Source organism: Leopardus geoffroyi, chromosome A3 (genome assembly GCF_018350155.1).
Source record: "Leopardus geoffroyi isolate Oge1 chromosome A3, O.geoffroyi_Oge1_pat1.0, whole genome shotgun sequence".
Lineage (NCBI taxonomy): Eukaryota > Metazoa > Chordata > Mammalia > Carnivora > Felidae > Leopardus > Leopardus geoffroyi.
The window spans coordinates 118,059,352-118,085,501 of record NC_059336.1 but is presented as its reverse complement, the minus strand read 5'-3'; the positions used below and the strand labels follow the sequence as shown (position 1 = coordinate 118,085,501).

General features: G+C 38.1%; 1 protein-coding gene across 5 annotated transcripts in view; it reads left to right on the top strand.

Annotated features, from left to right (window-relative positions):
• The window catches only part of BABAM2 (BRISC and BRCA1 A complex member 2), a 400,305-nt gene that overhangs the window by 64,870 nt on the left and 309,285 nt on the right, over nucleotides 1-26,150 (top strand). For all 5 annotated transcript variants that reach the window (XM_045447307.1, XM_045447310.1, XM_045447306.1 and 2 more), the window contains exon 4: nucleotides 25,838-25,932. In XM_045447307.1, the coding sequence (XP_045303263.1) occupies nucleotides 25,838-25,932 (95 nt within the window). The remainder of the gene's footprint in view (nucleotides 1-25,837; nucleotides 25,933-26,150) is intronic.

Sequence of the window (26,150 nt, the reverse complement as noted above, 5' to 3'; positions counted from 1 at the left end):
TGCTCATTCAAAAGATATTTTTGTTTTAGGGACAAAACAACTTTATTTCCTCATCCGCATGATAGTTTCATGGTACTGAGAGGAGAGCTCAGCAGAATTCTTGTTTGGGTTAATTAGCCCATACCCATATTCTTTTTATAGTGGTGATCTTTTTGAAGAATGGAATTGCTAGAATTGCCAAATAGCCATCAAGGTGGAGAAATTGTGGATGGTGGCAGCAGACTACGGATGAAGAAAACCATGGTCCCTGTATTTAAAGAAATGGAAGGAGAGATGTGTTCTTAAAATTACAGTCTAATCTATTCTATTGATGTTGGGTAGGATTCAAGAGCTGATTATTACACAAATGGGTTGAGAGCATTTACAACACGTTATGTCATCAGTAGCCAACAGGTTTACTTGGAAGGAAGTTACGTCAAATTAACCTCATTTCTTTTTGGATGATTGATCAGCTGACATAGCAAATCATTTCAGCAGAAAATCTGATCATTTCTCTGTGTTGTTTGCTGGCTATTTTATGCTTTTGAACCAAAAAATGGTAAAATGATTAATCATTGAAAAGTTTTTAGGGTCATGTGTTTTACTGTGTTTTATTTAGCATGTTTCTGAATAATACGGCCATACATGTTCAATTTGTGGAAGAGCACACGTTTAAAGACATTGATACTATGGTATGTGACAAAACTTGAATTTATCCCATTGGAGTAGTACATTGGATCAGAAACAACAGGATGAAATTTCACAGGGAAAGTGTAAAGTCCCTTATTTAGATTTTAAAAATTAGTTGCGTAGGTGGAGGAAAGCAGTTACATGAGGAAAGATCTGGGATGTATAGTATGAACCACTAATGTGATCTAGAAAAAAACTAACCGTCTTGTGCTGTGTTAGAAACATCCTGTCTGCAGACTGGAGTGAGGTTCCTGTGCTGTGCCTGTGGCATAGCAGACCAAACGTGAGTGCTGTGTTGACATTTGTGCACCATGGTGTAGGAGAAACAGTATCAAACTAGTGTGTGCTTGACACATAATTAGTGCTTGAAGAAACCAGGGCTACTAGTTTTTAAAGATAGAAAGGATTGGAAGTGGAGTCAGGATTGGAAGGTTAAGTCAGTTGTCCAAGATGGTATTAACCAATGGCAGATCTAGTTTTCTACTCTTAGTACAGGATTCTTTCTACTCATCACACTTTGCTTTTCCAGAAAGTAAAACCAGGACTACCAGGAAGAGGTGATTAGGGAGCAGCTTTTGACTCTGCACAGAGTTTTTAATAATTGGTGTTGTCCTGGGTACCTGGCTGGCTCAGTTGGTTAAAATTTTGGTTGATTAAAAAAAAAAGACTGTAGTTAAGAAAAATTGGTGTTGTCCTGTAATATAAGGAGCTGCTTTGAGAAATAATGAGTTCTTTGCTATTGGAAGAATTGATATAGATACCATATGACTTCTTTATTGGAGATATTATGTGTTTTAGAGGATATTTCAGAGTTGTCAGGAGCTGAGCTGGATATCATATGTATGCACAAAGCAATCAACCATGTTCCTCTTTACATCTCTTGTCCTGGTTAATTATTAATAATGCCCCCTTTCCCATTCTAAGGTGCCCCAGTTTGGATAATAAATTATATGATTGCCTTCATTGTAAGTTCTCTTCCAACTCTGGAAGTCTGCTGAATGAGAATTATTTTAACATGAATTATCTTGGGGAGCCCGGGTGGCTCAGTTGGTTAAGCGTCCAACTTCGGCTCAGGTCATGATCTCGCGGTTCATGGGTTTGAGCCCTGCGTTGGGCTCTGTGCTGACAGCCCAGAGCCTGGAGCCTGCTTTAAATCCTGTGTCTCTCTCTCTCTGCCCTGTTCCTGCTTGCGCTCTGTCTCTGGCTCTCTCTCAAAAAGAAGCATTAAAAAAAACCAAACATGTATTATCTTGGTTTGCCATCTGAAATCAAGTCCTGGTGGTATTATGTGGAGTCTCTGAGAAAGTTATCTGAAAAAAATTTTTTACTGGAAAATTTCAAACATAAAAGTAGAGAGAATGGTATATTGAATTCTTAGGTACTTGCCACCCAGCTTCACAATTATCAACTCATGGTCAATCATGTTATTTGTGTCCTCTGCCAACTTTTTTCCTGATGATTTTGAAGGCAATCCAAAGTGTCATAACATCTATAAATATTTCAGTATGTATCACTATGAGAAAATGACTTTCTTTCTCTCTTTCTTTCTCTTTCTTTTTTTAAATTTACATCCAAGTTAGTTAGCATATAGAGCAATAATGATTTCAGGAGTAGATTCCAGTGATTCATCCCCTGTGTATAACACCCAGTGCTCATCCTAACAGGTGTCTTCCTTAATGTCCATCACCCACTTAGCCCATCCACCCCACCCAAAACCCCTCCAGCAACCCTCAGTTTGTCCTCTATATTTAAGAGTCTCTTATGTTTGTCCTCTCCCTGTTTTTATATTATTTTTGCTTCCCTTCCTTATGTCCATCTGTTTTGTATCTTAAATTCCACATATGAGTGAAATCATATGATATTTGTCTTTCTCTGACTGACTTATTTCACTTAGCATAATACCCTCTAGTTCTATCGATGTTGTTGCAGATGGCAAGATTTCATTCTTTTTGATTGCCGAGTAATACTCAATTGTATATGTATATACCACATCTTCTTTGTCCATTCGTCTGTTGATGGACATTTGGACTCTTTCTATACTTTGGCTGTTGTCGATAGCACTGCTATAAACATGGGGGTGCATGTGCCCCTTCGAAACAGCACACCTGTATCCCCTGGATAAAGACCTAGTAGTGCAATTGCTGGGTCGTAGGGTAGTTTTATTTTTGATTTTTTGAGGAACCTCCATACTGTTTTCCAGAGTGGCTGCACCAGTTTGCATTCCCAACAGCAGTGAGAAAGAGATCCTCTTTCTCTGCATCCTTGCCAACATCTGTTGTTGCTTGAGTTGTTAATTTTAGCCATTCTGACTGGTGTGAGGTGGTATCTCATTGTGGTTTTGATTTGTATTTCCCTGATGATGAGTGTTGTTGAACATTTTTTCATGTGTCTGTTAGCCATCTGGATGGGTAATGACTCTTTTTTAAAACGTAGCTTTAATATCACTGTCACACTTCAGAAGTTAACATTTTTTTTAATGTTTATTTTTGAGAGAAGGGGGGTGGAGGGGCAGAGGGAGACACGCAGAATCCGAAGCGGGCTCCAGGCTCTGAGCTGTCAGCACAGAGCCCAACACGGGGCTGGAACTCACGAACCATGAGATCATGACCTGAGTTGAAGTCGGTGGCCTGAGTCACCTGGGCGCCCCAACACTAATTCTTTTTTTTTTTTTTTTTAATTTTTATTATTCTATTTATTTATTAAAAAATTTTTTTTAATGTTTATTTTTGAGACAGTGAGAGACAGAACATGAATGGGGGAGGGTCAGAGAGAGAGGGAGACACAGAATCTGAAGCAGGCTCCAGGCTCTGAGCTGTCAGCACAGAGCCTGACGTGGGGCTCGAACTCACGGACCGTGAGATTATGACCTGAGCTGAGGTTGGACGCTTAACCGACTGAGCCACCCAGGCGCCCCCCAACACTAATTCTTAAATCTATCATTACCAGTCAGTGTTCAGAATTCCCTGGTTGACATATACACACACATACACACATACATATGTAAAACGTGTGGGTGCACACGTGTGTGTGTGTTTTACAGTGTATTTCAATATGCATAGTGTGTACATTGTAATAGATTGATGTATTACTTAGGTCTCCTATTTATAGTCATCTCAACCCCGGTGCCCCCTTCTTTTGTTTGAACTTTTCTTTCTACTCTTCTTCCTTTTCCTCCTCATATTCTTTTTCCTCCTTTTCTCCTTTTCCTCCTTCATTCTTTTCTCTCTCCTTTTTCTTCTTTGTTTTCAATTTATTTGGGAAGAAACTGGGCCGTTTGTCCTATAGTGTTTCTCCCAGTTTGAATTTTGATGATTTTCACCCCATGGCATGATTTTATATCTTGCATGATATAAATATCCTGTATGGTATTCTGTATAACCTGTATGAATTGGTAATTTGATCTAGAGGCTTAATCAGATTTAGGGGTTTTTTTTTTTGGCAAGAATATTTCACGGGGTAACATATTCTTCCATTAGGAGGCCTATAATGTCTGGTTGTCTTGATGTAGCAACCTTTAATGGTCCTTGCTGAGATCCATTAATTTGTTAAGAGTTACAAAATGGTGATATTCTATTATCCCTTCTTTACTTTTTGGTTGAAATACTTCTATAAAAAAGTTTTTCCGGGCTCCTGGATGGCTCAGTTGGCTAAGCATCTGACTTGATCTTGGCTCAGGTCATGATCTCATGGTTTATGAGATTGAGCCCTGTGTTGGGCTCTGTGCTGACAGTGTGGAGGCTGCTTGGGATTCTCTCTCCCCTGTCTCTGTCCCCCTTTCTCCACTCATGCATGCTCTCACTCTCTCAAGATAAAAAAAAATAAACTAAAAACAAAAAAGAAAGGATGTTTTTCCTGATTAACTGTTTGGTAATCCTGAGTACAATTCCTTTAGAAGAAGTGAATGAATGCTTGATTCTTTTTTTTTTTTTTTTCTGGTTTTCAAAATATTGAGTATGTTTCTTTGCATATTCCAAAGATAACTATTGACTTTTTAGAGTATTGTTGTTAACTCCTCCTGGGTTTAAAGTTTGATGTGTTTTAGCCCATCCCACTTACTATTGTTATTGATGTTTGAAGTGACCCATCTTTGGCCAGGGAGCGCCTCTTCCTGATGTTCCTGAGTCTTGTTTGTTGCTCTGACCCCAAAAGCCTTTGATAGCTTTCGTGCTTTCTGGTGTGACCAGATGTTCCTGGCTCATCTTGTGCTTTTTTCATTCTGGGCCTCAGGCCAGCCCCATCAGTCTTCCTCACCCTCCAGGGAACAAGCGGGGAAACAGTTTCTTGTATGACATTGTTGCATTTTGCAAAGTTGTACGTCTGTGTTTAGTGAGTTGCTCAACCAGATTCTCTCAGGTCTCAAGCTAATGCTTTGGTTTGACCAAGTTGGTACATCAGGCAGCTTTAGTAGCTTGACCCATTCTCCTCTCTTTGAAATAATTTTGTTTGTTCCATCTTTTCTTCCTTTTTCTTGCCTTTTGGGTGCTATATTTCTTTATTGTTGGTGGGATAGAAATGGGATTACTGAAGGCCCGTCTCGTGACACTGACCTTAAGTGGCCGATACTGAGTGCTGCCGTCTTGTGAGGTCATCGCTGAATGGGCAGAACTGTCAGAGATAAGATTTTGGAAAATCACACACAGCCATGGTTCGATATTAGATGTATCATTTCTTCAGGAGCAGGATATATTTCTTCATTCAGCAGCCACACTTTTGCCTTAGTTTGGATCCTAAACACAGAGCTTGAGACAAGGATTTGGGTACATACAACTTATTTGGGGGGTGATCCCTGGAAGCACAGTGAGGGAGTAGGTTAGAGAGACAAGGGAGGGAGAAAAGCCAAAAAAGGGTACATCAATAAGTGGGTTATTAATGTGGTCAGAGAGGTTAAACCCTACTTCCAACTTCCCAACTGTGTGTACCTCGTCTCAGGATTGCCTCAAGGAAGGCAAAGAAATGATTTATATGTTCACTCTCATCGTTTGCTCTTAGTGTTGTTCACTTTCAGGTCCTCAGGCTCTTTTTCTCCCTGCTCCATGCTGACCAAACTCTTTTAGACCAGGTAGATAAAGTTATTTGAGCTGGGTGGGTGGTCACTGGTTTATAGCTATGGCCAGGATAGGGGTGGGGGTGCATAGGGGTGAGGTAGGCTATAGCAGGATGAGGAGTTGAGGTAGGGAATGGGAATGGGGAGGTTTTGTTGTTCCCCAGAGATCATTTGTCAGTGTCTGGGGAAAGTTTTGTCACAACTGAGGGAGGAGGAGAGCGTTACTGGCTGGTATCTAGCAGGTCAAAGCCAGGGATACTGGTAAACATTGTACAATCCATAGGGCAGCCCCTTGTGACAATTATCCAGTGTCATATGTCAATAGTACTGATTTTGAGAAGCTCTGATGTCCAGGAATCCAAGGCTGCAGACCACTGGGATGGGTGGACCAAGGGAAAATGGCTGGGGCACCAATGGCATCTGCTGTTCTTCCATAGATATGTTTTATGTCTCCTGCCACTCTGCTTTTGTTCATAATGTTCCCTTCATATCCTCATTTCTGGTTTTTAAACATTTTTTTTACTAAAAAAAAATTTTTTTTTAAACTGTATTTATTTTTGAGAGAGAGAGAGAGAGAGACAGAGTGTGAGCAGGGGAGGGGCAGATAGAGAGGGAATCGGAAGCAGGCTCCAGGCTCTGAGCTGTCAACAGAGCCCAATGCAGGGCTCGAATTCCAGACTATGAGATCATGACCTGAGCGGAAGTCGGACACTTAACCGACTGAGCCACCCAGGTGCCCCTCTGCTTTTTTTTTTTTAAATGTTTATTTGTTTTGAGAGAGAGAGAGAGAGACAGAGAGAGAGAGAGAGAGAGAAAGAGAGAATGAATCCCAAACAGGCTCCATGCCATCACTGCAGAGCCTGATGTGGTGCTTGATCCCATGAACCGTGAGACCTAAGCTAAAAATCGAGTCAGATGCTCAACAGACTGAGCGACCCAGACATGCCTCACACCCTCATTTCTAAATCCTTTTTATTCTTTAATTTTGGGGGGTATATATTCTATATTGTTTCACTTTTTATAAAAGAGTATCAATATATTTTATACAATTTTTTTCTTTCAGAATTGGTTGTGTTGACTAAACCCAGCTCAAGTGCTGCTTCTTTGATGAAGCTGTCTCTTATATTCCTTGCTGATTCCTCCATTTTCAGAATTACCATGGCATTTTATTTGTGACATTTCTTGTGGCACTGATCAATTTTTACCTTGTACTATTTTTTCTCTCAAGTTGTTATTTTTAAAAATAACATTTCTCTGATAAAATTTTTGAAAAATTATATATATACCAAGTATCCGTAAACCCATTATCTAGTTTATTGGTTGTTAAAATTTTGCCAGTTTATTTATCTCTCTGTACTCAACACATATGTGCATATGTATGCCGATAGATATTTTTATCCCTATATCAAAATATTTTTGCTGAACCATTTCAAAGTTAGTTGCAAACATTTTGATACTTCACCTTGAATACTTCAGTATATATTTCCCAAGTAAAGAATATTTTTCTTCTGTAGAATCTCAATTCCATTATCACACTCAAGCAATTTAACATTGATAGAATAAGATGATTTAATAAGTGGCCCGTATTTATATTTCCACCATTGTCTGTTAATGTCCTTTTAGCACTTTTCCCCTGGTCTGTGATCCGGTGAAAGATCATGCACTGTATTTCCTGTTCATATCTATTGAATTTTCTTTAATCTAGAACAGTTCTCTTAGCCTGTTTTTGGGTGTTGTTTTGTTTTTGTTTTGTCACTCATGGTATCAATGGTTTTGAATGAAGAGTGCAGGCTGTTTTGTAGAATGTCCCACAACTTGTTCTGTCTGATTACCTCTTCTCGATTGTATTTAGGCCAAACATGTCTGTCAAACTTTCTAAATAAGTGATGTTCTGTCCTCTGTGTAGGCATCAGAGGGTCCGTGATGTCCATTTGGTCCATTGTTGGTGCTGCTAAGTTTGACCCTGTGGTTAAATTAAGGTGATATTTGCCAGATTTCTCCATTGTAAAGATACCGTTTTGTACTGTGGTGATTGTATTATTGTAGTAATACTATTGTAGTAATAATATTTATGTTATTAATAATCTGTCGGGTGATACTTTGAGACTGTATCCTGCTCCCCAATAACCAAATATTTTTAGTATCCTTTGGCAATTCCTATCCCAAATCAATTATTCATTAGTGCTTGTAGTTATTTTTTATAAATGTCTTACCTCGGGGTGCCCGGGTGGCTCAGCCAGTTAAGTGTCTCCCTCTTGATTTCGGCTCAGGTAATGATCTCAAGGTTGTGGGATCCAGCCCAGCCTTGGGTTCTGTGCTGACAGTGCAGAGGCTGTGTGGGATTCTATTCTCTCTTTCTCTCTCACTCTCTCTCTGCCCTTCACCTGCTTGCATGCTCCCTCCTTCTCTCTCAAAATAAAGAAGTAAACTTAAAAAAAAAAGATGTAAGCTTATAAAAATGTTTTAATAAAAAAACCTAACTGTCTTACCTCTGACATCATATCTCTTAGATGGCAAGCTTTATTGGTGGCAGAATCTCTTCATTCTTTTTCTGTTACTGACACGATGTGGAGTGTTGTATATGCTTCATATTTTCTGAGGTATTGGAAGAATTAATAAGTGAAGATTATCTCTGTATAAAAGGAAAGAAGTCTTCTTTTATCTTGTCACCTGAACCCAAATCTTTATAGTCACATACTCCTTTCTGAAGCTTCCTCAAGTGCACAGTAACTGTTACCATTTTGTTTGCATTGCTTCACATTTCCTTTTTCCGCTTTCTGCAGCATCCTCTAAAGGACAGTCTCCTTTTCTTCTCTGTAAATGCAAAGCTGCTTACTCTGTTCACTTAAACCAGCCTTTTTATCCATCTCACTGTCAGTTACTTCCCAGACCGTGAAATGTAAATAAATACATGGCTATCCCTGCATTAATGATGTGTATATGAAAATCAAGCTTATCTGCTAAGTTTTCCTTTCCTACTGTTTTCCCAGTTTCTCACAACTTCTTTTTTTTTTTTTTTCCCAACGTTTATTTATTTTTGGGACAGAGAGAGACAGAGCATGAACGGGGGAGGGGCAGAGAGAGAGGGAGACACAGAATTGGAAACAGGCTCCAGGCTCTGAGCCATCAGCCCAGAGCCTGACGCGGGGCTCGAACTCACGGACCGCGAGATCGTGACCTGGCTGAAGTCGGATGCTTAACCGACTGCGCCACCTAGGCGCCCCCTTTTTTTTTTTTCTCTCTCTCACAACTTCTTGACGCTCATCATTACTGATTTGCGTTCAAATTATATTTAGTTCCTAACTACTTTTTAAAACTACAAAAAAAAAAAAATCACAGGAAGGTTGGGAAAGCTTGCTTTCTTTTTATGGTGTCAGATACATTACAGTCATTAAAAAGGAATTGGTAATAAATTGTATTAATGAAACAGTTTGTGAATATGCATTAGAAAATTATTAAGACTAAAATTTTCTGCAGTAGAATATTTATTACTCAATAACGTAATGCTAATTCATAGCATTTGGCTTAAAATATTGTTATTTTATGCACTGAAATCAGTATACAAAAATACAAGGTTAAAGGTTCATTTAAAACATATTATAACATCTGAAGATGGGACTTTTATGCCCCTTTCCTAATAAGTCCAGATTTCTAAGTATCAGCAACATAGCAAATTCCCTGGTGTACACTTAAGTCATGTAGCTTAATTTCCTGAGAACTGTCTCTTATTATAAACCACTGAAATAACCGGGGATGTTTAACTTGCAGAAGACTAAAAGAAAGGTCATTTGCAGATGAATCTGAGGACTGCTGTGTAGAATAATGCTTAGGGTTAGGACCACCCTTAATAGGTAAAAGTGATTTGTAGGCATATGTTGTTTTCATCATACAAAAGAGCTTTTCCCATCAACTGTTAATTGCCCAACCACAGAAAGTGCTGCCCAATGAAGTAGTGAGTGCATTTTTACCAGGAAGGAGCCATGGAAGGTTGCATGCCATTTCCTTCATTCTCTCTGTGCTCTTCTTTCGTTTGTCCCTCTAGATCTGTGCTGCCTAACATGGTCAGTACTAGCCTCCTGTGGCTATGTAGTAGCTGAAATACGGTGAGTCTGAATTGAGCTGTGCTGTGTGACACATCAGGTTCTGAACTCTTCATTCTGAAAATAATTTAAAATACCTCACTAATTACTTAGATACTGATTACATGCTGAAATGATGCTATTTTAATCTATTGGCTAAATTAATGTATTAATTATTTTTACATATAATATTTATTAAATATTTACTTATTAAGAATAATGATCAGTTCTAGATAAGAAGATGTAAAGACTCTCCACCCTATCTCTCAGCAGTTACGGTGGAAAACCCTAGAATACTTAAAGAATACATAGAGCGAATATGTGAGGACTCTTGAAAGCAATAGCAGGCATACTAAGAACAAAAATTTGAACTCGAAGCATGACTCATATAGAGGTTAGTTTTCTGTATTGCCCCTCCCCTTTTTTTTCTTTCATTTCTCCTGGTTTAGACCATAGGGCACCCTAGATCCTGGAACTGTGTAGTAAGCATGGGCAGAAAAAGCTGTAGTGAAACCCTTTGTCTTAGGTCAGAAGACCAAAAAGAGGGGGGAGGAGGCTTTAGGATGGAGCTTTTTTAATTTACTCTTGGCCCAAACTCAGCCAAGTTCCAGTGATGCAAATAGACTTCTGCAGCAGCGTCTCAAACTTTTCTTTTGCTATTTTACTGCTAGGTGGGCATGGTTATGGGAAGTGTAGCATGGGGAGGCTAAAACTTCCACTTTCTAGCCCGAGTTCCAGGAAAAGACACCCCTGGGAGCCAGAAAATATAGGCAGAAATCCTGGAGAGGAGGGAGCTGGAGAAAAGGATCCTTTAATTTGTGTATGAAGTCTCAGGCTTATCCTCAAGCTGCACATGTATGGAACCAGACAGAATCAATGTAGCAAAGGCTTTGAGAATTGATCTGTGGTGTAGCCCAGTGCCAAGATCTCAGACTGGTCTCTGGGTAACATATACTTGGGAAAAATCGGAATAGCATTAAGCGGCTTTGAAAACTATCCTGACATTTGAATCAAGTTTGCAGAAGATGGCTCAGCATTTTCAGTTTGAACCTAATTGTATGGCAATTCATTCAGCAACTTATTTATTTATTTATTTATTTATTTATTAATTTATTTAATTTATTTAATTTGAGAGAGAGATCAGGGGAGGGGGCAGAGAGAGAGAGAGAGAGAGAGAGAGAGAATCTTAAGCTCCACGCTCGGTGTGGAGTCTGATGTAGGGCTCGATCCCATGAACCTGGGATCATGACCCGAGCCTCAAGCAAGAGTCGGCTGCTCAAACTACTGAGCCACCCAGGTGCCCTCATTCTTAATGAAATGGATAAATTCCTTAAAAGACACAAACCGTCACAAGTCTTTCAAGAAGAAACAGATAATCTGAATAGATTTATATCTGTTAGAACAATTGAGTTCATAGTTAAAAACAGGCTTTCAAAAATAAAAATGCTGGCCCAGATGATCTCAGATGAATTTTACTAAAGAAAATGGCACCGTTTCTATGCAGTCTCTTCCAGAAATTGAAGTGGACACAAAATTTCCGAATGCATTTTACAAGGTCAGCATCCTCCTGATGTCAAAACCAGTGAAAGAAAGTCCCAGAAAAACAAAATAAGCTATAGATAAATATCCGTCATTTGAAGAGAGGAGCAAAACTCTTCAAAAAATATTAAGAAATTGAATCTAAGAGAAAAAAAATTCATAGGAAATGCATTATGACCAAGCAGGTTTTATTCTGGGAATAAACCACAGCTAACATCATACATGGTAAAAGACTAAATGCTTTCCTCCTAAGATTGAGAACAAGGCTAGGGTGTTCACGTTTATGACTATATCCCATTATACTGAAATTCATAGATAGTGTGCTGTGGCAAGAAAAAGAAATACAAGATATACATGTTGGAAAGGAAGAGATAAAACTGCCTTTGTTCACTTACCACATGTTTGTCTACATAGAAAATCCCAAGGAATTTCCAAGAAACTTCCTGACCCATTGAGTCCAAAGGTATAGGATATAAGGTCAGCATAGGAAAATCAATCCTATTTCTTTATACTAGCAAGAACGATCAGAAACAACATTTAAAAGTAGTGCCCTTATAATAGCTACCCTACCAAAAAAAAAGGGAAAAGAAAAAAATACTCACTTGTGAATCTATTAAGATATGTTCAGGATCTCTATGTAGGTGAAAGGAATCAAAGACCTCAGTAAATGGAAAGATACCATATTCATGGATTGGAAGACTCAGTATACTTGTTATTTTTTCTAAATTGATCTACAGTTTTAGTGCAATCCCCATCAGGATCCCAATAGGATTTTGTAGATATTAAAAACATTATTTTAAAATTTATTTTAAAAGACGAATCAGAATAGCCAAAAATTTTTGGAAAGAACCAAGTTGGAGGAATCAGACGATTCAGTTTTAAGACTGATTATCAGGGGCAGTGTGGTATTGGCAAAAGAATAGATACCACTCAATAAAACAAAATAGTCCAATAATTAAGCCACATAAATATGGTCAATTGATTTTTCACAATTAGGCAAGAGAACTTCGGTGGAAAAAGGTTAGTCTTCTCGACAAATAGTGCTAGGACAATTGGGCATTCGTATGCTCTCTCCACCCCCAAAGAAGGATCTTGACCTATATCTTAAGCAAGGTACAAAATATAACTCAAATTACATTCTGAAATGTCAAATTCCAAACTATAAAACTCCGAGAAGAAAACATAGCAGGAAGTCTTGGTGACTTGAGGTAGGCAATGAATTCTTAGATACAACACCAAAAACAGTCCTTAAAAAAAGTTGATGGGGCACCTGGGGTGGCTCAGTCAGTTAAGCCTCCAGCTTCGGCTCAGGTCATGACCTCACAGTCTGTGGGTTCAAGCCCCACGCCAGGCTGTGCTGACAGCTCAGAGCCTGGAGCCTGCTTCGGATTCTGTCTCTTTCTCAAAAGTAAAGAAACGTTAAACAAAAAAAATATATTTTTTTAAGTTGATAAATTGGATTTTTACCAAAATTAAAAACTTTAGTTCTGCAAATGCTTTTGAGACAATGAACAGATAAGACACAGTGGGAGAAAATATTTGCAAATCCCTTATCTGACAGAAGACAAATTTCACCAAAGAAGATATACAGAAAGCAAGTAAGCACATGAAAAGATTTTCACTTCATTGGTCATTAGGGAAATGCAAGTTAAAACCATTGAGAAGCCATGACACGCCTATTAGAAGGACTAAAAACAACACGGACAGTGACAACAGCTACAAACCGACCACATCAAGTGTTGGTGAGAGTGTGTGGCAGTTGAAACTCTCTCTCATGCCTTGTTTGTACTACTGTTAAATAGCCCTTCCGGAAAAGCAGTTTGGTAGTATGTTTTTGGGTGAAAGATACACCTTTTCGCATGGCCTACTGATCTCACTCTTAAGTATTTGTCTAGAAATTATGATAATTTCTGTAGAAATGAACATTTTATGTTCACACAAAACCCTGTACATCGATATTCGTAGTAGCATTGTTCATGATCATCAAAAACTGGAACTATGCCCTTCATTGGGTAAATGGATAAACAAACTGTGTATCCTTAGAATGGAACACTAGTCAGCTATAAAAAGGAACGGACTGTTGATACGTGCACTTAAGTGTATCAGTACATTTGGCCTGATCTCCAATAGCTATGCTAAGTGAAAAACCTTCTAAAAGGTTACAGACTATGTGATTCCTTTGTATAACATTCTGAACAATGTGAAACTGAAGTGACAGAGAACAGATCAGAGGTTGCCAGGGCTGAGGGATGGTGGGAAAGTTTAACTACAAAAGGATAGCACGAGGACATTTTGGAGGATGATAGAATTGTTCTGTATCCTAGTTTTGGTGGTTTACACATCTGTGTATGTGAATCTATGCATGTGATAAAAAAACTCATGTAATTAAACACAAAAAAGGAGAACTGTGCTGTATGTAAAATTTTTTTAAATAGTTTAAAATTTAATTTCACCCTTTTCATGTGGTTACTAATAAGTTAAAATTAGGTACATTGCTTGTATTATATTTCTGTTGTACAGCACAGCTTTAGAAATGCAAAGAAGGATAAGATGTGGTCTCAATCTAGAGAGAGGGATCTCTAGATAGAAGGCAGTCTCATGAGGAAAGGTGGCCAATTTAAATTACCTGCTCAGGGGTGCCTGGGTGGCTCAGTTGGTTAGGCATCTGACTTCGGCTCAGGTCATGACTTCATGGTTCAAGCCCCATGTCGAGTTCTGTGCTGACAGCTCAGAGCCTGGAGCCTGCAGCCTGCTTCAGATTCTGTGTCTCCCTCTCCCCTGCTCGCACTCTGTCTCTCTCTCTCTCTCTCTCAAAAATAAATAAACGTTAACATTAAGAAAAAAATAAATAAATTACCTGTTTAATCTGTCTCCACTTTCATTGTTTCTTCTACAGGTAGTTTTTGAGGACATGTTTCATGCAAATTATGCCAACTTTCGGATATGATAATTCTTTACAGTCTCTTTTCCTTGAGGAAAAGAAATTCTACCTCTCAAAACAAAATGTGTGCTATACAATGGAATCATTGACACTGTCTCTGAATTTGTAGGACAAACGGTGTATCTTTGAGGCACTTGATCAATTTTTTCATGATATCCTTGTGCTGAATGTTTAAGCTCATAGTGTTATTGGGTAAATATTATTTAAATGATCGTACCCAAGAGGTACTGATTAATGGAACTGTGGCTGCCAGAGAGGGAGTTTTCCAGAAGCATGCTTATATCTGTTTATAACGCAGAACTGGGAGTGCCAACCCAAAATTGGAATAGAATCTAAGAATATTATAACGGGCTGTAAATAGAGAGATAAATCTAACAAGATTGAAATATAATAGGGATAAATTTAAAATCCTGAAATGGATTCCGAAATTCGGCTGTCCAAATTAAGAATGAGAGATACGTGGCTTAGTGTATATATGAAAGTCTTGGGGCTTTTAGTTGTTAAGAAGCATAATACAAGTCAACACTGATGTGGCTGCCAAAAAAACAGTTTCAATTTGCAGTGGTATTTATTAATAAAAGCTTATCTAAAATGAAGGCATGGATTTTTTTTTTTTACTTGATTCTGTGTTCTTTAGAACACACTTGTTATCTTATGTGTAGTTCTGGGTTATTATTTTCTAAGAGGGCTATGGACAAACTGATACACATGCAGAGAAGAGAGAGGAGAGGACGATAAAGGAAATTGAAGCCAAGTTATATGAGGAGTAGTGAAAGCAGCTGGGGTATTTAGCCTGGTCAAGAGGTGACTCATGGTGGGGTTGACAGAGAGGTCATAAGAACTGCCTGCAAATAATTGAAGGGCTATGATATTAAAGTGAAACTAGAGTTGTTCCATAAATTTTTAAGATCCAGTGGATGAAATTTTTGGAGAGAAAGAGAATTAAATTTAAGTGTAAGGAAACATTATCAAGAGTTGGAGCTAACCGTTGGAAATGAATCACCTCTCCAAAGTCTTTTGTAAAACTATTGCTTGAACCTACCTTTCTATTGAAAATCTCCATTACCCTGGCATTCCCACAAGACGTGTTTGACTCTTACTTCCTATACTTGGAGTTTCAGTAAATTAGCATTTTATGCAGCAACTGATAGCAATAATTCTTTGATCATTGACAAAACTCCACTTATTTACCATTTGAATTGTGTCTTTGACAAGCCAGCATGATACTATTTCAGTGGTTTAAGAATAAGGAAAGGAGCCTGTGGACAAGCTGTGTTCTTTCTGTAACTGGGGAGCAGGACATCTGGTCCACCCTGCGGATCTAAGTAACTGGGCCTTCCGGAGATGGTGCTGATATCTTGTAAAGATTGTCAGCTGCATAGGCATGTGAATAAAAACTGTCTTGCACCTGGAATTTATGTGATTTCATGTATATGTAATATTATGAGCCATGGTAGATAATGTTATTTTCAAAGGGAGGAACTTCTGCCCCATTGGTCCCATTAGGGACCAATATGGTAGCCTGGCAATTTTTAGGGAGTCATAAAAATAAGACTTGAAACTACCATTTTGTTGTTAGGTGGTCATAACGCTTCTAGCCATTCTGTGTGTTTTGTTTCTTTACTTTTTCCTTCTTTTTTTTAACCTCACCTTGTATCACCTCTGATCCGATTTTTATTTCTTTTTCCTCTTACCTACTCTTCCCCCTTTATGAAAAGTTGAACTAAGCAGTATTCAAGTAATGTGTACTCTGTGTTCGTATCATCTTCTCCAGGGTGAAATAAAGGAAATACAGTGTTATTGCTCTCCTATATGATTTGTGTTGGTCTTTTCTCCACCATCCCAGCCTTGAGGTCAGCTACTATGTTTTCGACTTCCTGTATAACTCCCTAGGTGTCCAATATGTGCATCTGTGCATCGTGGGTTTTTAATAAAAGTCTTTGACTGATTTACTGACTATTCACCCTAGCAAGAAAACAATGCTGCATTTTATTCCAAAGAGGCTATAGAGTATTGAGGCAGAGTGTTTCATGAGTTCTTTGAGGTCGAAGGTAAAGTGTTTGAGAAATTCTGAAATGTAAGAGTGTGAGATTCTGAAAGATGTTTAAATTACTTCCGTGTTTTGAAAAATATTTGTATAATGTTTTTACTGTATGCAATATAGTAATCTTTCTCTCTTTCTCTCTCTCAAAAGATTTTCTTTAGTTGAGGGTATGGTAATTTGGTATACATTGTTTCTTTAAAAAATTATTGTATATTCAAATACTTTTGTCTCTTTAACAATTTTTAAAAATCACCAAAAGTTAAAAAAAAATCAGTATTCCCCAGTATTTTCCTTTAGAAGGAGACATTAGGGAAACTTTTTGAAAAATACAGATCTTTTTGAAAAATACAGTACTTACCTTAATAAAAGTATTCTTTGCTTTTAAAAAGGGCTCATTGTAGAGTTACTTTAAATGGAAAACTCCCCAACTACATTTTCAAGATGATTTTATTTATAAAAATTAAATTTACTCATAACCATTGAGTAAACACTTTTTTTTTTTTAATGTTTATTTATTTTGAGGGAGAGAGAGAGAGAGTGTGAGTAGGGGGAGGGCAGAGAGAGAAGGAGACACAGAATCCGAAGAAGGCTTCAGGCTCTGAGTTATCAGCACAGAGCCCGATATGGAACTTGAACCCACAAACTGCAAGATCACGACCTGAGCCGAAGTTGGATGCTTAACTGACTGAGCCACCCAGGCGCCCTGAGTAAACACTTTCTAATTTATTTGTGTTTAAGTTAAGATTAAAGTGGAACAGATTTTTACATCAGATTAAAAAACAGCGTTATTGAGATTTAATTCACGTACCATCCACTTCACTCTTGGAAGTGGATACAATTCATTGGTTTTTAATACATTCACAAGGCTGTACAACCATCAATATTAATTCTAACATTAATTTTCATCATCACTAAAAGAATCTTTGCACTCATTATCATTAGTGTTCCCTCCCTCTTCCTCTCATCCTGGCCTCTGGTAACTGATAATCTGCTTTCTGTCTCTGTGGATTTACATATTATGGACATTGCATGTAAATGGAATTATACAGTAATCGTATACTATATGTGGCCTTTTGTGTCTGTTTTCATTTAGCATAAAGTTTTCAGGGTCATTCATATTGTAACATATATCGGAGCTTCTTTCTTTGTAGTTGAATGATACTCCATTGTATGTATATACATTTTATTTCTACATTGATCAGTTGATGGCCTTTGGGCTGTTCCACACTTTTTGGCTGTTTTCCACTGCTGCTGCAAACATTCATGTACAAGCTTTTTTTTTTTTTTTTTTTTAATTTTTTTTTTTTTTTCAACGTTTATTTATTTTTGGGACAGAGAGAGACAGAGCATGAACGGGGGAGGGGCAGAGAGAGAGGGAGACACAGAATCGGAAACAGGCTCCAGGCTCTGAGCCATCAGCCCAGAGCGTGACGCGGGGCTCGAACTCACGGACCGCGAGATCGTGACCTGGCTGAAGTCGGACGCTTAACCGACTGCGCCACCCAGGCGCCCCTCATGTACAAGCTTTTGTGTGGACATACATTTTCATTTTTCTTAGGTATGTACCTAGCAGTGGAATTGGTGGGTCATAAGTTAACTCTAAATTTAACATTTGGAGGAACTGCCAACCTGCTTTCCAAAGTGATGGCACTGTTTTATATTCCCACCAGCAGAGTGTGAGGGTTCCAGTTTTTCCACATCCTCACCAGCACTTACTTTTTGATTCATACCAATCACAGTTGGTATGAAGGGGTATCAAATTGTGGTTTTGGCTTTCATTTCCTTAATGACTAAGGATGTTGAGCATGTTTTCATACGCTTATTAACATTAATCTCTTCTGTATCTTCTTTGGAGAGATGTCTATTCAAATATTTTGTCCATTTTCATTTTCAATTACTTAATTTATTAAAGTTAACTTTCTTTCTTTTTTAAAAATTTTAATTCCAGTATAGTTAACATACAGTGTTATATTAGTTTCAGGTGTACAGTGTAGTGATTCAACACCTTGATGCCTCACTCAGTGGTCATCTTAAGGGTCCTCTTAATCCCCTTCACCTATTTCACCCATCCCCCACCCACCTTCCCTGTGGTAACCATCTGATTGTACTCTATGGTTAAGTGTCTGTTTTTTGTCTTCCTTTTCCCCCCTTTGTTCGTTTGTTTTGCTTCTTAAATTCCACATGAATGAAAGCATATGGTGTTTGTCTTTCCTGACTTATTTCATTTAGCATCATACTCTTCAGCTCCATTCATGTTGTTGCAAATGGCAAGATTCCTTTCTTTTTTATGGCTGAGTAGTATCCCATTGTATGTATACACTACATCTTCCTTAGCCATTTATCTATCACTGGACACTTGCGCTGCTTCCAGAGTTTGGCTATTGTAAATAATGCTGCTTTTGCCTGTTTTTAAGTTGGGTTATTTGTCTTTTTATTGTTGAGGTATAAGAGTTCCTTGTATATTCTAGATAGAAGTCCTTTATCAGATATATAATGCCAAATCGTGTATTTCCCCTCTTCAGATTGTCTTTTCACTTTCTAGACAATGAACTTTGAAGGACAAAGTTTAAAATTTTTTGGAGGTTCAGTTTACCTAGTTTTTCTTCTGTTGTTTGGGCTTTTGATTTCATATCTAAGTAAACATTCTTGTTATGAAGGTTTATTCTTATGTTTTGCTCAAAAAGTTTTATAGTTTTGGGACGCCTGGGTGGCGCAGTCGGTTAAGCGTCCGACTTCAGCCAGGTCACGATCTCGCCGTCTGTGAGTTCGAGCCCCGCGTCGGGCTCTGGGCTGATGGCTCAGAGCCTGGAGGCCTGTTTCCGATTCTGTGTCTCCCTCTCTCTCTGCCCCTCCCCCGTTCATGCTCTGTCTCTCTCTGTCCCAAAAATAAATAAACGTTGAAAAAAAAAATTAAAAAAAAAAGTTTTATAGTTTTTTCTCTTACACTTAGGTCTTTGATCCATTTTGAGTTAATTTTTGTGTATGATGTGAATTAGGGACTCATTCATTCTTTTACATGTGGCTGTCCAGTTGGCACAGCACCATTTGTTAAAAAGGACCATCTTAGTCTGTTCAGGCTGTTCTAACAAATTACCCTACATTGGATGACTTAAACAACAATATTTCCTACAGTTCTAGAGGCTGGGAAGTCTGAGATAAAGGTGCTGTCATATTCAGTGTCTGGTAGGTCTGCTTCCTGGTTCATGGTCTGTCTTTTTCACTTTCACCTCACATAGCAGAATAGGGCAAGGGAGGTCTCTTGGGTCTTTTTTAAAGGGGATTAATCTCGTTCACGAGGGCTCTGCCCTTATGACCTAATCACCTATCAAAGGCCTTACCTCTGAATACCATTACATTGGGGATTGGGTTTCAACATATGACTTTTAAGGGGGATACATTCAGTCAATAGCAGACTCTTTCATTTAAAAAAATTTTAATTTGTGGTAAAAATAACATAAAATTTACCATCTTAATAATTTTTTGTGTATATTTCAGTAGTGTTAACAATATTTAGTTGTACAACTGATCTACATAACTTTTTTCATCTTTAAAAACTGAAATTCTGTATCAATTAAACAGCTCCCAAGTCTCTCCTTCTCCCCCCGCCCGCCCTGCCCCCCAGCTCCTGCTAACCACCATTCTTTCTGTGTCTATGAATTTGACTACTCTTGGTACCTCATAAAAGTGGACTCATAAACTATTTGTCTTTTTGTGACTGGCTTATTTTCACTTACCATACCATCCTCAAGTTTCATCCATATTATAGCATGTGTCAGAATGTTCTTTTTAAGGGCCGAAGAATATTCCATTGTATGTGTATACCATATTTTGTTTGTCCATTGATGGACACTTGTGTTGTTTCCATTAGGCTATTGTGAATCATGCTGCTGTGAACATGGGTGTACAAATATTTGTTTGAAACACTGATTTCACTTCTTTTAAGTATATACCCCAAAGAGTGGAATTGCTTAGTCATAAGGCAATTCTATTTTTAAATTTTTGAGGTACTGCCATATTGTTTTCCATAGCAGCTGTACCATTTTACATTCTTATCAGTGGTATACAAGGGTTCCCATTTCTCCACACCCTCTCCAACACTTGATATGTTATCTTTCTCTCTCTCTTTTTTTTATAGTAGTCATCTCTTTTTTTAAATAGTAATACTTTTTATGAGTGTGAGGTGGTGAGAACACTCTTTTTGCCTCATTGAATTCCCTTGGCACTCTTGGCAAAAATCAATTTATTATAATAAAATAAGTCACAGGGATGAAAAGTATAATATTGGCAATACAGTCAATAATATTGTAATACACTTGTCGTGGTGAGCATTTTGTAATGTGTGTAATGTATATAGTGATTGTTGAATCACTGTGTTGTACACCTGAAACTAATATATGTCAAGAATACTTCAATTAAAAATAAAAAAAATCAGTTGACTACAAATGTCAGAGCATTTCCAGACTCTGAATTTTATTCCATTGATCAGCATGTCTGTTCTTATGTCAGCACCACACTGTCTTGATTAACGTGTCTCCAGAAGTTTTGAAATTGGGAAGCAGGTCTTCCAACTTGTTTTTTTCCAAGATTGCTTTCGGGCCATCCTGGAACCCTTACATTTCTGTATGACATTTAGAATTGGTTTGTCAATTTCTGCAAAAAAAGAGCCAGGAGGGATTTTGATAGGGATTGCATGAAATTTGTGGATTAATTTAGGAAGTATTGTCATCTTAACAATATTGAGGCTTCTGATCCATGAACATGAGATGTCTTTCCATTTATGTAGTCCTTCTTCCATCTCTTCCCATTGTTTTATAGTTTTCAGTGTACACGTTTTGCTGGTTTTGCTAAATTTATTCCTAAGTATCTTATTCTTTTTGATGCTGTTGTAAATGGATTTAAGAAAAAATTCATCTCTGGATTTTTCATTGCTAGTGTTATAAAAATGTAATTTATTCTACACATTAATTTTGTCTCTTGCAACCTTGTTGAACTTGTTTATTTTGGTGTGTTTGTGTGTATTCCTTAGGATTTTCTATATGCAAAATCATGTCATCTGTGTATAGAGATAATGTTTTTTCTTTAAATCTGGATGCTATTCATTTCTTTTTCTTGCCTAATTGCCCTGGCTAGAACCTCCAGTCAAATGTTGAGTAGAATTGGCAAGAGTGGATTTCCTTGGATCAGATTTTTAATGTTTAGTGGTTTGGAAATACGTATTACTGACAGTGATACTTTGGGAACTTGAAAATCCAGCTTTATGTCCTCTTGTAGTAACAAAAGTAGTAAAATCTTTTATTTTAAGTTTATTTATTTTGAGAGCGAGTGGGGAAGGGGCAGAGAGAGAGGGAGAGACAGAATCCTAAGCAGGCTCTGTGCTGCGAGCACAGAGCCCGACACGAGGCTCGAACCCATGAAGTGTGAGATCATGACCTGAGCCAAAATTGGATGCTTAACCCACTGAGCCACCCAGGTGCCCCCAAACTTCTGTTGGAATTTAACATGCTGTTTATTTTTTGAATATTGATATGCACAATAGAGTCTAGCTTGGCTTTTTCCAAAACTTCGATGTCTCTGCTTTGTTAGCCTTATGAATTTGTTTTCTAAATGTCACTGAAGTAGGCCAACTGTGGGACTTCTAAAAACATTATCTCTAATGTATATGTTCTAAGGAATTGTGTGTACTGAGTAGAGTTGAATAAGAATGAGTAATCAGGATGTTCATATTGTCTCTATTAGTGCTACTTAGTCTTAGTTTGGGTTAATAATGCTTTACATTGAAGTTTATAATTTGTAATAGATACAGTTGACAAGCAGAGATAATGATAGTGGGTAAGGTGATGAAGAGGTAGTGATTATACTACTTTTGATAATTTAATTCTACATCCAACTTCTGAAAAGCATATTTTCCTTTTTAACCCTTTAAAAAAATTCCAGTATAATTAATATTCAGTGTTATATTAGTTTCAGGTGTACAGTGTAATAATTCAATAATTCTATACATTTCTCAGTGCTCATCAAAATAAGTGCATTCTAGGGGAGCCTCGGTGACTCAGTTGGTTAAGTGTTCGACTCTTGATTGTGGCTCAGGTCATGATCTCACAGTTTGTCAGTTTGAGAATCCCTCCTCGGGAGTCTTTCTCCCTCCTTCTCTCTCTGCCCCTGCCCCGTTCGTGCACACACACGTGCTTTCTCTCTGTCTCTCTCTCTAAGTAAAAAACTTAAAAAAATAAGTGTACTCTTAATCTCCTTTATCTATTTCCCCCATCTGCCCAGCCACCTCCCCTCTGGCAACCACCAGTTTGTTCTCTAATTTGTTCTCTGTATTTAAGAATGTGGGTTTTTTTGTCTCTTTTTTTCTTTGTTTTGTTTCTTAAATTCCACACGTAAGTGAAATCATATGATATTTGTCTTTCTCTGACTAACTTATTTCATTTAGCATTATAACGTCTAGGTCTATCCATGTTGTTGCATGTCGCATTCTTTTTTATGGCCGAGTCATAATTCATCATGTGTATATACCACATCTTCTTTTTTTTAAAAAAAATTTCTTAACGTTTATTTATTATTGAGGGACAGAGAGAGAGCATGAGCATGGGAGGGGCAGAGAGAGGGGGAGACACAGAATCCGAAGCAGGCTCCAGGCTCTGAGCTGTCAGCACAGAGCCCGATGCGGGGCTCGAACTCACGAACCACGAGATCATGACCTGAGCTGAAGTTGGACGCTTAACCGACTGAGCCACCCAGGTACCCCTATATACCACATCTTCTTTATCCATTTATCTATCAACAGGCACTTGTGTTGCTTCTTTATCTTCGCTTTATAAATAATGCTACAGTAAACATAGGGGTGCATATAGCTTTCTGAAGTAGTGTTTTTGTTCTCTTTGAGTAAATATGAAGGGTATATTTTCTTGCTCATATTTATTCTCTATAGAAAGAGGTGGAAGTAACTCTTCTGTACTTTATTCCTTATTATAGATTGTTAGTACTTAGATATCCAATTCAGAAAATAGAATTTTGTTAAATATATTGAACATTTCTTGAATATATTCTGTATGTTACACTTTGCCCCATTGGAAACACCAAATAAGTATAAGCCTGTTCATTCTCTGAATGCTTGCAAGATATTTAGGAAAATCAAATGTCTGTCCTTGTACTGCTCTGTATTTGTGGTTCTGTGTGTATATCCTGTCTCCCTGACTAAATGTAAGCTCCTTGAGGAGAACCATCTTTATATTGACACAGTGTGTATCACAGTGCCTCACATATACCATGTGTTTATTATGAATTTTTGAAATCAGTAGAACAGGAAAAAAACAATATAATACTACAGCTAAATACTCAAGTGAATGGCGTCACTAGTCGGTATTGTTGAATGTGAGGCAATGATGATTGGCGTGTACTGGATTTATCAGGAAAGTCTTCATGCAAGGCAGGGTTATTAAGTGGACTTATAAAGTCCACTTATAAAGGAGAGGTAAGAACTGAGCAAGGGGAAAGGGCATTTCAAGTAGGTGTCATAGTTTGCAGGTCAGTAAGCAGATCTTATCGACTGGAATGGAAGGTTGGTATTGGCTTGTAGATAGAAGGGTGAACCAATAAGTAGGAACGTCATATTTCAGAGGCCTTTAAGGCTAGTTTGAAAGATTTGCCCTTTACTCCGTTTGACATTAGCAAATCATTGAAGTTTTTGGAGCTAGAAGGTTTTGGGGCAAAGCATTACTTTAAGAATGTTTACTTGGTGATAGCATATATTATGGGCTGGAGGGAAACTTGTACCAGGAGACCACTTAGGAGGGTATGAAAATAATTGAGTTCTTCTAGTCTGTCGATTCTTAAAGAGCAGAGTTTTTTCTTTTATCTTTAGTGGCTAGCATAGTGGCTACAGCAGAATTCAATTTTACTTTTTTTTGTTGGATGCACGAATGCATGAACTAGGTCATCTGGGCCTGGAGAGAGCTGTTAGCAGCAGGAAATACCCATGTGAGAAACATTTTGGAGGGAGAATTGAGGTGACTTGTTTTCTAATAGTATAAAGAGTGTGCGTAAGGTCAAAGAGGACACTCAAGTCACAGCATGGAGGATCAAGGAATCTCTAGAAATAGGAAAATCAGCTAGGGGAAGTGAGGAGCGAGAAAAGGGAGAGTCAGAGCATGTTTTTAGACTTGGCAGAGTTTGAGACTGAAACACATAGTGCGTAGAGGTAGAGAGGCTCAAGTGAGAACTGAAGTCTAAGAGTATTAATTTGGATATTACTATGAAGATCCTGTCTGAGCCGGAAAAATGATTGGACTGATGAAACTCTGTGCGTGGGTACAGAGGTTGTGTGCACGTGCACATGTATACACACTCATACGCTAGAACCCGGTACGTGTGTTCAATTGTCCGTACATTAATGTGCTGGTTGGTATTAGCAGAATGATGAGTACTGGTTCTTGGGGTGAGCAGAAGGGCAAAAAAAAAAAAAAAATGCTAAAGAAGGAGACAGGAAAGGAACAGAGGTGGAAGAACTTAGCAACACAAATTTGTTAAGGAGACTTTGTAATTTGTCTTGTGTTTCAAGACGGTGTCAGCTAATAAATAATTAGGATACATTGTAGATATAAACCTGACCTTTTTGATTCCAAGCCAAATATTCTTTCCATTATACCAAAAGTTTGCATGTTTAATTTTTTCAAGGCAAGGTCCTTATCTTTAGAGAAACAGTCTTCAGGAAAGGCTTCTTAATTAGCAGGCAGTGATCGGACGGTAACATTTCTTATAGAAAAATCTTCATGTGCTTTGGATGTGGATGCTTCCACTTTTCTGCTTGGGTATTTACATTTGTAGTGTGGTAGGAGACAAAACTTCTGATTGCGTGTTGTAGATAGGAATTTATTTATTTATTTATTTATTTATTTATTTATTTTCAACGTTTATTTATTTTTGGGACAGAGAGAGACAGAGCATGAACGGGGGAGGGTCAGAGAGAGAGGGAAACACAGAATCGGAAACAGGCTCCAGGCTCTGAGCCATCAGCCCAGAGCCCGACGCGGGGCTCGAACTCACGGATCGCGAGATCGTGACCTGGCTGAAGTCGGACGCTTAACCGACTGCGCCACCCAGGCGCCCCTGTAGATAGGAATTTAAAAGATGATATCATTTCTTCCATTTGAAGAATTAATCATTTAGAAGATGATTTTCAAAAATTTATTCATTTATTTATTTATTTTGAGAGAGAGAGAGAACGCTCGGTAGGGGCAGAGAGAGAGGTGAGAGAGAATCCCAAGCAGAGAGAATCTGACAGCGCAGAGCCTGATGCGAGGCTTGAACTCATGAACCGCGAGATCATGACCTGAATCGGAATCAAGAGTCAGACGCTTAGCCGACAGTCACCCAGGCGTCCCTCAGGATTTTTTCTTTTTGTTAAAGTAAATGTAAACTCCTTTCTTTTTTTTTCAGAAGTGTTTTTGATGCATTCCTCAGAACATTCATAAATTAGCAAGGAAATACAAAAGGCCTGATGTTTTCTTTTCTTTCAGGGGATATCATTTTCAATGCCCAATACCCAGAGCTGCCCCCTGATTTTATCTTTGGAGAAGATGCTGAATTCCTGCCAGATCCCTCGGCTCTGCATGTGAGTACTGCGGGCTCGTTTTGGATGATCTTTATTTGTTGAAGGAAAATAAAATTAGCTTTTGACAATTGCTTGACAGATAAATTTGCCAAACATGTGGGGTTTTTTCCACCCCTTTTTCCCTCTGTCCTCTGAAATAAGTACAACTCTTCATGTGCCAACATAGTTTAAAGATATTTTTTTCATTGCAGTTTTACTTGCAGACTATTTTGAATTAA